The sequence below is a fragment of the Antechinus flavipes genome, chromosome 6 (assembly GCF_016432865.1).
Source record: "Antechinus flavipes isolate AdamAnt ecotype Samford, QLD, Australia chromosome 6, AdamAnt_v2, whole genome shotgun sequence".
Taxonomy (NCBI): domain Eukaryota; kingdom Metazoa; phylum Chordata; class Mammalia; order Dasyuromorphia; family Dasyuridae; genus Antechinus; species Antechinus flavipes.
In genome coordinates, this window is record NC_067403.1 from 138,313,312 (window position 1) to 138,325,510 (window position 12,199).

General features: G+C 33.8%; 2 protein-coding genes across 7 annotated transcripts in view; one reads left to right on the forward strand and one right to left on the reverse strand.

Moving 5' to 3' along the window:
- The window catches only part of TBCK (TBC1 domain containing kinase), a 640,231-nt gene that overhangs the window by 447,643 nt on the left and 180,389 nt on the right, over positions 1–12,199 (forward strand). The window lies entirely within an intron of this gene.
- The window catches only part of NPNT (nephronectin), a 117,878-nt gene that overhangs the window by 14,548 nt on the left and 91,131 nt on the right, over positions 1–12,199 (reverse strand). For all 6 annotated transcript variants that reach the window (XM_051967436.1, XM_051967433.1, XM_051967434.1 and 3 more), the window contains 2 exons: positions 3,782–3,874; positions 3,242–3,340 (listed from right to left, as the gene is read on the reverse strand). In XM_051967436.1, the coding sequence (XP_051823396.1) occupies positions 3,242–3,340; positions 3,782–3,874 (192 nt within the window). The remainder of the gene's footprint in view (positions 1–3,241; positions 3,341–3,781; positions 3,875–12,199) is intronic.

Consider the following 12,199-nt stretch of genomic DNA (forward strand, 5'->3'; position numbering starts at 1 on the left):
TATCTAAAGTAATCAGAGGTGTTGAATGAGTCTAGGCCAGGTAAGTCATATCTGAATAGGGAAATCTAATGTCTGGCCTAGCTCCCTGGAGGGTCTCAGGATCAGTCAGAGTTAGGATCAATCAAAGTCCTTAATCTTTAGGGGGAGAAATGAAGGAGGCAGCAAGCTGCCACTTGGCTTGCCAAAGATGTATCCTGGATTCTGGAGTCCAGAGTCTCCAGCCTTTCTCCTCCTCTTCCTGCTGCCAAGTGACCCTGACCTTTCACCCTCAGCCTTCCAATCCTTTCCTACAATTATCTCACCACCAAACATTCAGCAAGTACCAATGGTGAGGAGAGCCATCATATCACCATCTCATCTAAATATATGTATATAGAGCTATTATCTCACAAAGAATAGGTAATTAGCCTTAAGTGCTGTGTTGTCTGATTCAAGCACACCTTTTTCAGAGTTTTAGCCCTCTACAGGGAAAAAGGAGAAAAGGGAAAAGTTATTGGTGGACAGATGACCTTCTGCAGGTAGCAGCAGCAGGACTAAAATGATGGGAATAGCTGATATAATAAGCAAGAGGTCAGAAAGAAAATAATGGGCCAGGAGCTGGCAGTAGAGATCTGACAGTATTCTGAAGCAAGAAAGGAGTAACTGACTATGAGACTCCAATCCCATGAACCAATGAGACAAATGTCATGAGTATCAATCTAAGGCATGGTTTCTTAACTTGGGGGTATTTGCAGGATCATTATAAGTATTAAGATAATATTCGTAAAAACTTAGAAAATCTAAAAGCATTATATACATATGCTACCTAATTATTTTTATTATGTAATTATAATTCATTATCATTAGTTTACTTTATAATTCTATATTTTATATTTTCTGCATTTGAAGTCATCCTATAGGCTTCATTGTCCTGCCAAAGGTCCATGATCCATTGATTTCAGGTATTTTTTTCTTTCTGTTTATTGCACCAAATTGTCACCTTTACCTTTTTTAATTACATTAAGTATATTTAGAAGTTTATCCCACTATGCTTAATCTCTCTTTGACATATTCCACTTCCTTCCTGGTAGATCAGTAGGCATAGGAAACCTAATTTCTGTTCTCAAGTCCTTGACATTTAGACACTTTCAATTATAATTTAAAAAAAAATCAAGAAGCTGTACCATATATAAAATGGTCTTCTGAAAAGTTGTGAATCTATTAAATCATACAAAGAAATGATAATTTATACACACATATGGGAACCAATTATTTAGAGGAAAACTATAACAAATCCTTTTGTAAATCCATTAAAAAAAAGAACTATATATCCTTAATTTATTTTGTTGGTTAAGGATTTTACACATCAGATTTTCTTACAGCAGGCTCAAAGTGTTATTTATTAGTGTTATTATGACCATCATTTTCTAGCTTTAAGGAACAACCAATTTTGTATTATGAATGAATCAAAGATAACTGATACATCTGCAATCTGCAATGCTAACTTTCCCTCTTAGTTGCCATACTAATGAGTGTCCCAACTAGCCCATGAAGCAATTGTGAGTCAAGAGAAGATTATGAAGATTTTTAACGACATAAATATGCCTAAAAGAACAATTCAGAAGACCTGTATGAAATGATCAAATCATTGTTGAGATGGCCTCAGAAAATCAAAGATGGAAAACCAATACAAATCAGCATTCCAGAAATCTGGAGATGAAGTGAATTACCTATCTCCTGCCAAGGACAAAGCAAACAAAATGCAGAAAGAGATAAAAATTTTCATACATGATCAATGTGGAGATTTGTTTGGTTGGATTATATTTGTTATGAAGTTGCTTTTTCTTTTCATCTTATTTGTTCAGTTAGGGGATGGAGAATGGGAGGGAGGAAAAATGGTTAGCAAAAATAAGAGTAAACTTTTTTAAAATTAAAAAAGATGGGAACAAGGCAGAGATTTTTTAAAAAGTAGACACTATATTTTATACAGTTTAACATAAACAGTTTTTAAGCTTTAAAGTGTTTTAGACAAAGCATATTTTAAAGCAAAACCTAGTTTTAATTTCTAGAATACTTTGGAAGGATATATGTGATATATGTGAATACACACACACATACACACACACACACACATACATAGATGCATCTCTGTCTTCAACTAGCTATCTAATCTATCCTTTTTCTGTATCCCCAGTACTTAGCACAGTTCTAGGCACATGATAAGCTTTTAATAAATGATTTGTCTCTGAATGATGGGCATTTCTCTGTTCTGTTTAGTTTTCATTAAATTAGTAGGCAGTAGAGGGTTCTTTCTTCTTTCATCTTGTGTGTGAACAGGTAGATGTACATGGGAGTACATGTGCTCTCATTTGGTATATGTTATATAAGTTATTTTGAAATCTAGGCGTATCTATAAACAGACTACACAATATTTATTTAAAGAGTTTTTCTCTCCTCTTCTAATATGTTATGTTGTTGTTGCTTAGTCTTGAAACACGATTTCACAAACAAAAAAAAATTCCCACTTTAATTTGTTTGCAATTATCTAGATAATTTAAACATTGAGGAAGCAAACCAAATCATATGTGTTTCTGCTTCCTAAAAAGGAAGGGATAAATATGGATTAAATAAAATGCTACTCAATACTGAGATCTTAGATAAAGAAAAAAATATGACAAACTTAGAAGCTCTCTAAAAGGCCATTTCCAGAACAATTAACCTAGCAAAAATCTGTGACATAATCCATCATGGTGGATGTTATAAGATTAAATCTCTCAGACTATTTTAGATTGGAAATCTTCAGAATTTTGGAGGATTTTCTGTTTTCAAACCTAGATCTGCTCATTTGTGCTAGAAATGGTGCTGCCCACTGACTAGTGGTGAGGCTTTGAATAAATTATTCAATCTCTCTGAGCCTTAGTTTCTTCATAGATATGAGAGAGCCAATTCCTTCTGTCCAGCCTATCTTGCAAGGTTACATACTGTGAGTTTCAGATGAGATAATTCAAGGAAAACGACTTTAAAAAGTTTCAAGTAAATGGACAGAGCAGAGGAATTAGCTTCTCATTATGTTTCTGTCAAGGCAAGTCAGGGACCTCATTTTCTTCATCTGTACGTGAGGGTTGATAGCCTCAAAGATTCTATATTATTCTAAATTAGTGATTTTACAGTCTTCTATTATGATAATTATTTCATATGCCTTCAGTCTCTTAGTAGCTAGATGGAGATTTATATCCAAGCTGATGCTATTAAATGTTTTTACCTGCTGAATCTCTGGCTGGTTCCCAATGTAAATCATCATCTTTTTCCCTAATCCATCCACAAAGACCATGATCAAAGTTGCAGCTGTGTATCAGAACACCTAAAGGAAAGGAATAAAACAACTCAATGAATCACAAGAATTGATACTTGAAGATAACTTAAGAGGACTGCATTTTCCCCAAATTTCCTTCCATCATTCATTTCTCAACCATCTCTCTGAGATCAGATTGGAACCTGCATAAAACCTCTCCTAACATAACTGCCAGGTGAGACCATTTGTAAGAAGAGACTATGAAAAGTGACCCAAGTTCTGACATTACAATTTAAATGTTGCTTGATTCCATTAAAAATCAAAAAGAACAGGATGAATCAATAGTTTTGGCTCAAGTACCTTAACTTCTGAGGAAACAAAAGTAGTGTGAAAAAAAGTCATGATATTCCTGAGAGTCAACAAATTAAGATTTGAAATAACCATCCATGGAAAGGGAAGAAAAAGAATAAAAAAGCTTATTAGCATGTAAATAGGAATGCTGGAATCTACCTGGATCATCTTTGGCTTCATCATCTGCGCTAATTCCCCTTTCAATTTCAAATATTTCAAACAGGTCATTGTTCACTCCTGGCTGGCGAGGAACTGTAAGAAAAAGTCATTTTTTTTTTTTTAAATGAAGGTGGTCAAGGAAGTAGGTCACTAAGTACCATTATCTTTAATGAGGGACAGAGAAAGAATGCCTTAGGCATTTTACTCCTCTTGGAGAACCCAATAAACTTAATTACATTTCCCATGAGATTCATAAACTTTACTCTTCAATGATTTATGATATAAGTTATCTGAATGCAGTAAAAATTGATTTTCAAAGTTTCTGAACTTCTATGGAAAAATAACAAAAGTCTTCAACTGAACAGTGTTTTATTAACAAAAGTTTTGATCTTGAACTTTTTCATTTCTAATCAAATGTATCAAGCCAAAAAAACTTATCTCTGCAAGAGATCCATTATCAGGGCCCCTGATTAAAGCTGTGTTAAACAGAAATGACTGCAATTATAATGAATGTGGAAATGTTATGATCTACATTATTTACAGTGAAAATCTTTTGCAATGAAAACTAACTACAAAGTCCAGGGTAGGGTTTATTTCTTGATGGAAGCTAAACATGACTCCTAGTTGACTTAAAATTTATCCAAGATCATTGATGCTGCTTTTTAAAATGAAATGAACTTATTTGGTAGTAGCAATGTTTGTACAAGCCTCTTTCAGAGCCCCAAGGGCCAAGGTGGTGGAGAATAAAATGTGTTCTAATTTGGGAAGGCTGGGAGGAAGAACTAGAGAAATGTTTTTATTTTTGTTCTTGATATATCTTCTCAGTAAATATCCCTTTGTAAATGTTATGCTTTTTAAAAGAATTGTTAAAGATATCAAGGGAGCACAATCCCTGTCTAGGAATTCCTTACACCTATTTACATGATTGGATTACTTCCTCATATGGCTCTATATAGGGCAGCTAGATGGGACAGTGGATAGAGTACAAGCCTGGAATCCAGAAGACTCATTTCTCTAGTTCAAATCTGACCTCAGACATACACCAGCTGTGTGATACTGGCAAAATCACATTTTTTTAAAAAAACTTTTTATTTTTCAAAACATATGCATAGACAATTCTTTAACATTAATCCTTGCAAAACCTTGTGTTCCAATTTCCCTCTTTTCCCCTACAGCCTCCCCTAGATGGCAAGTAGTCAAATATATGTTAAGCATGGTAAAAATATATGTTAAATCCAATACATATTTATACAATTATTGTGCTACACAAGAAAAATCAAATCAAACCAGTTTTAAAAAAAAAAGAAGCAGAATAAAATGCAAGCAAGCAACAAAGAAGAGAGTGAAAATACTATGTTGTGGTACACACTCAGTTCCCACTATCCTCTCTCTGGGTGTAGATGGCTCTCTTCATCACTGAACTGATTTGAATCATCTCATTGTTGAACAGAGCCACGTCTATCAGAATTGATTATTGTATAATACTGCTGTTGCCCTGTATAATCATCTCCTGGTTCTCCTCATCTCACTTAACATCAGTTCATGTAAGTCTCTCCAGGCATCTCTGAAATCATCTTGCTGATCATTTCTTATAAAACAATAATATTCCATAACATTAATATACCATAACTTATTCAGCCACTCTCCTACTGATAGACAGTCACTCAGTTTCCAGTTTCTGGCCACTACAAACAGGGTTGCCACAAACATTTTGGCACATACAGGTCTGTTTCCCTCCTCTAAGATCTCTTTGGGATATAAGCCCAATAATAACACGGCTGGGTCAAAGGGTATGTAGAGTGTGCTAACTTTTTGAGCATAGTTCCAAATTGCTCTCTAGAATGGTTGGATACATTCAGAATCCCACTAATAATGCATCAGTGTCCCAGTTTTCCCACATCCCCTCCAACATTCATCATTATCTTTTCCTGTCTGTCATCTAAGCCAATCTGAAAGGGGTGTAGTGGTATCTCAGAGTTGACTTAATTTGCATTTTTCTGATCAACAGTGAAAGTCTCATTATTTCAAAAAATCTTATATGATTTTTTAAAAACAGTTTTTTAGGGGTAGTGAGGGAGACGATCAAGATTATGTGACTTGGTCAGAGTTACACAGATAGTGTGTCAAGTATCTGAGCCCTCAGTTGAACTCAGATCCTCCTGACTCTAAGACTGGTGCTCTATCTACTGCATCACCCAGCTGTCCTATCTGATTTTAACATATGGATGGGAGACATATTGTTAGAAGATAAAGTTGATGTTTTACTTTAATAAATGAAATGCTCTTTTTCAATAGTCTTTTGCTAACTACAGTGGTATCTGGTATGCGCTATATATACTATTCACGTAATCTTGTATCTGAAGAGACATCATTTGTTGTAGAATATTTGTTGATGCCTGCTCAATAACGTTTCGTGCTTTCATTTTGGATACTGTTCACATAGATTATTCTCATGATGATTTCACAGAAATAGAAAAGTGGGTCATTGGATATTAATGATTTTAGGTTGCCTTTGGGATGGATCCATTTTCTCTCAAGTCCATCTTTTTTACTTATCTTTAGAATTACATCCAAATTTCTTCAAAACGGTATCATCTTAGTTGCCCTCTGTGTATACATGACCTAGTGTGGTTTCCCTTATTCTCTTTATTTTTGTTAAAGTCATTTTTACTACTTCATGTATTTCAGCATTGCATAGGTGGATAGAGAGTTGACCTTGGTATTAAGAAGACCTAGCTTAAAGTTGTTCAGTCATTTTATCATGGCCAACTCTTTGTAACTCCATTTGGGGTTTTCTTGGCAAAGATAATTGAGTGCTTTATCATTTCCTTCTCCAGTTCATTTTGCAGATAAGAAAACTGAGGCAAATTGGGTTAAGGGACTTGCCCATGATCACACAGCTACCAAGTACTTGAGGCCAGATTTGAACTCAGGAAGAGGATTTTTCTTTTTGACTCCAGGTTTGGTACTCGATCCATTGTGCCATCTATCTGCGCCCATATTTATGCCTATAATTTACAGAAAAGTTCCCAACCTGAATTGATAGATGGAAGTTTTCTTACCTGGAAGTTCACAAAGAAATCATATATTTAGTCCCTATACACAAACACACACACACACACACACATACACACACACGTATGTATGTATATACACACACATATACACATAATATATGTGTGTATATGTGTGTGTATAAACTCCTTATACATTATAGTCCTTATATATTTGTGTGTATAAATGTATATGTGCGTTTATACACACAAATATATAAGGAATTCCACTCCTATTGAATATATGTGGAGATAGATCTTCTTTAAGTAATTTTCTAAAGCTAAGAATATAAAAGTCAAAGAGTATGAGGAAAAAAGAGTCTAAAATCTCTCTTTTGGAGCAGACTCATCCAAAACTGAAGCTCGTTTACAGAGTGGGCAGAGATGGGACCCTTTAGCAGGATAAGGTAAGGGAGAGAAACCTACTTGCCCTAAGTTGTGGAGTAGTTATTGTTTTACATATACACAGAACTGAAATATTTTTCTTTTTCAATTCAATATTATAAGAATACAAAAGAAAATTGTTTTGTTGTTGTTGTAAGTGAAAATGTGAGGTAGTAGAAACAACAATGGATTTTGCTTGTGTTCAAATCCTGCCTCTGACATTTCCTGGTTGTGTGACCCATTTGTAAAATGGGGACAATAGCATCTGCCACAGAGGATCGGTGCAAAGAATAAATAAAATAATGTACACAGAAGAGTTGTTAGATCTTAAAGCCTTATGTAAGAGTTAGTTATTATATCTATAGTTGTATAATGCTCTATTATTTTTGATACTCATCTATCTGTATAAACTAAAAACAAAAGAGTAAAAGATTCAGAGGCAAATGTTAAAGATTCTCGGTCCTCTTTCATGATGCATATGAAATGAAGGGCAGCCAAAGAAATCATTTCTACGTATAAGAAATTTCCTATTAAGAACTCAAATTTAGATTCAGTCCGTTAACACTCCTCTCCCCACAAAAAGAGCTTCACAAATACCTATTTTAGGTAAGTACTTTAACATTAAAATAAATTTTGATCATGAGAAGATTCTTATTATTTAACAGTGTAAAATATAACATCTTAAAGGAATTACACATAAGCTTGTTATGGGATGAAAAGACTGTTTAAGAGAGGCTTTTTACATCCATATTGGAATGTAGATTGGTTCCATAGACAAGTAAAATGTAATTCTAGTGATATGTTAATGTTAATTAATTCTAAAATGTTAATCTCTAATACTTAAGACATCTTTTCCTCCTTTGAAATGGTTGTACCTTATTTATAATGGATAGTTTGTAAGGAGCATCTAAATTAGTTAAATGTCTGGATTAAGGAACTGTAATTTTATCACTTTTATATGTGTATGATAACTTGAATTTGCGTCTAATAGAGTTCCTTAGGGAAATTCTGATACTTGCAATTTTGGTGATCGCTTCCAACTCTCAAATAGTCGTAGGTTCAATTATTTATTAGCAGACTAATTATATACAGTGTGTCCCAGAAGTTCTAAGGAAGCTATTAAAGTTTAGAAGTGTCCTGAGATTTCTGGGGCACCCTGTATAAATGGATTCTTCTAAATTTAGAAAATACCTTCAATTATTTTAAACAATTCCCTACCATCATGTTTATACTGTTAATTTGTATTTGATAAGATAAATTTTAGCCAAGTTTCTTCCTGAATTAATATAAACTCCATATTAGGACACTCTGAATTAATAAGGATTTACAGTATTTATACAATGTGGAATATTTTAGTATTCAATTTACCACTATAGGCTACATATTTATATGAAGATTATATACAAAAGACATACATAGCTTAGATACTTAAAAAAAAATAAAAAGCTAGACCTGGGATTTCATGAGTGTGGAAGCATTCTTGTGAATAACTCCTCTACCAATGCGGCCTAACACTTTCTTTGCTATTTATAGTTTTTAGGGGTTGCCTGGGGGGCACTGAGAGGGTCACATGCTGTATTTTTACATATAAGAAATTTCCTATTTTTAAATATAAAATAAATACACTGCCAAAGTATATGTCAGAGGAATAAACACAAGTCCCCCTTCTATCCACTATACCATGTTTTTTTTTTTTTTTTTTTTCAGATAATACATATATTGGAGATAATCTGTGTATAATATAGCTATGTATAATTCTATTTTATACATTAGCAGAATGGTATAGTTGACTCTATTTCAGATGGCTTACCAAGTTGGCTCCCAGAATAACCTATTTCCCATTTTTTGGCAAGAGATTTTTGTTCTTAGGAAAAAAAAAAAAAAAAAAGAAGGGGGAAATTATGCACTTTACCTATTGTTGAGGACAATCCAGGTTCTGCCCCCTTGCAAATCTTTATGACTTGTAAGGTGAAAAAAATCATACTTAACTATAACAGATTATGTTCTGGTGTAGACTTGTGAGAAGGATGCATATATTAAGAACATAGGACTTGAACCTGTACTTTACCATTTAATAGCTAAGTGACCTTGGACAAAGTTCAGTGACATTCATATATTCTTGTGGATTTATGATTTTATAAGTGAGGGTGAAGATCACATTTACATAATGGGGATAAAATACTATTTTACTGGACCAATCTAAAGTCAGAAGATGGTACCAGATATTTTCCTTTATCCCTTTTCAGTTTTTCTTTGATGACTTTAATTTTAAAATATATTTGCTAAGTCTAGCATTTACCATTCTGCAAGTCACCAGAAACCAGGATTTTACTGTGGTCTCTACTGGTGATCTACATCTACTAATGGTCTCTGCTTTACTATGGTCTCTACTGTTTTCAAAGCAAGAAAAAATAGACAAAATATGAAATTATGTGAATGGATAAGTAATATTGAATCATAAGGATAATATTCCATTATAATCACATGCCACAGTTTATTCAACCATTTCCCAATTGATGGGCATCCCTTCAGTTTCCTTTTTTTTTTTAATTGTAAGAAGAGAATTGCTATCAATATTTTTGTACATATAGGGTTTTTTTTCTTTTTAAAAAATTATGCCCAGTAGTGATATTGTTAGGTCAAAGGATAATCACAAATAATAGAATCATAAGATATTAGTTTTGGGGAGTTAAAAGCAATAATCAAAATTGCAAGTATCAAATGGGGACTATAGAAGGAAAAATACATAAACAAATCCAATTTGGATATGGATTTTAAATGTACAAAACCCAGAATTCTACCTAATAGAAAGCTCAAATGCCTATCATTTGCAATATTCAAGGGAATATTGATCAAAATCAGGTAAAAACTGTCTTCTTGCTCAATTTCTGTTTCCTAGAAGGAGTTGTTTGGAGACAAGTATTCTGTGCTGATTTAAACAGCAGTAACACAGAAATACTTTATCCTGAAGTTATTGTGGCAAATGCTAGCAAACATGGCATTTTTAAAAGATTACATTTGTATTTTTATTTTTCCCCAGTTACATTTAAAACATTTTTTACGTTTGTTTATTAAAACTTTGAATTCTAGATTCTCTTCCTTATCCCCACCCCCAAATCCCATTAAGAAAGCACATGTGAAGTTTTGCAAAACACTTCCATAAAAGTCATGTTGTGAAAGAAAACATAGATCTCCCCTCAAAAAACAAACAAACAAACAAACAAACAAAAAAACCCAAGAAAGATAGAGAGAGAATTGTATTGCTAAAAATAGCAATAGCACTCACAGCTGATCATCCTACAACATTGCTATTACTTTGTACATAGTACATTTCACTTTGCTTGAGTTAATGGAGGACTTTCAAAGCTTTTCTGAAATCATCCTGCTCATCAGTTCCCACAGAACAACAGTATTTTATTATAACCACACACCACAATTTATTCAATCATTCCCCAAATAATGGGCATCCTCTCAGATTCCAATTTTTAACCCTGAGAAGAGAGGTACTATATTTTTGTACATATAGGTCCCTTTCCTTTTTTAAAAAAATCTCTTTTGGGATTCATACCTGGTAGTGGTATTGTTAGGTCAAGGGAAAAAGTATAGTATTTTGAAAGCACTTTTAATCTAAAAACAAAACAAAACAAAAATCCAAACAACCCTACATATCAGCATCTGTCCAATTAATTAATTGCTAGGGAACTAATAATACAAAGAGCATGAAATTTAGAGCTAGCAATACTTATACATCTAATACAAAAAAGAATTCCAAAGTAAAATTGTAGAGAAATTGCTTAAGAAGGAAAAACGGGAAGATTATCAATATTAACTGTATAAGAAGGGCTTGGTCTTTACTGTTTGACACCGTATCTAGGCTGGTTATTGGTTAATTGAGGTCATTCATCCCTCTCCTACTTCCAGTACTTTCTCTCAGGTCCTCTGGGCTAATTTGCATGAACCAGCCCAGATTTTTTGAAGGAAGATGGAGCATTGGAAGACAAGCTGAGAAAGGACATAAAAACCCCTTCTAGTCCCAAAGTAGCAGTGAAAGAGAGCAATGTAACTAGCATTAGGTCTGGATTATTGGGAGAGTAAGGATACTTTGTTTTTGGAGTTGAAAATGGATGCTAAGCTTCTTAAACCAAAGCAAATATTGATTTGTAAATTTGGGATCACTTGTAAAGAAGAGAAGGAGTATATGGGAGTAATTCTGGACCGACTGGACACTAACTTTGTTGGCTAGACTATGGTATAATCCCACTACCATCTTACTTTTTCAAAAAACTGGCAACATCTAAAGATGGTCATATAAAACAAGAGGGCATCTTCAAAAGAATGGGGAAAACACATCTATGCAAATAAATAAATAAAAAGTAATTGGAAAATATGTAAAAGGAGAGCATGAATACCATTAGATTGGAAGCTAGAGGATATAGAGGAGAATAGAAATTTTCATCAGTCCTGAAGATTTATGAAAATCTGATATAGAAGAATTCAGAATGCAGGATACCTTCTAGAGGGCATCTGCAGACAGATAGCCTAACAGAAAGAAGGAGCCAGGAAAAGCAGCTGCTCTGGTAGTCAACTTTGACTTTGACTCTTGCTGAAAGTCCACACAGAGCAGTAATGTAACTCCACATTACTGTTTACCATAGCAGATTGCCATTACAGCATCTTTAGACATCCAAAAAATGTTTGGACACTTGACTTTTTATACTCCATTCTAAGGCTGGGTATATTTCTGAACTTGACCCTGGGCACCACTCCAAAATGAGTCTCAGGGATATATTAAAGTCATATTTACTGATTGGGATATAGACCTTTTGGCAAATGTTATTATTCTCAATTGTCACAAAACCTAAAAATAGGTTCCTTGAAGGAGGAAATGGAACTAACTGCCAACTTCTCTCTTTACATGAAAAAGAGAAGAGTGACTTTCCTATTGCTGCCTGCTCATTCTTGCTTTGATGAACAGTTTCAC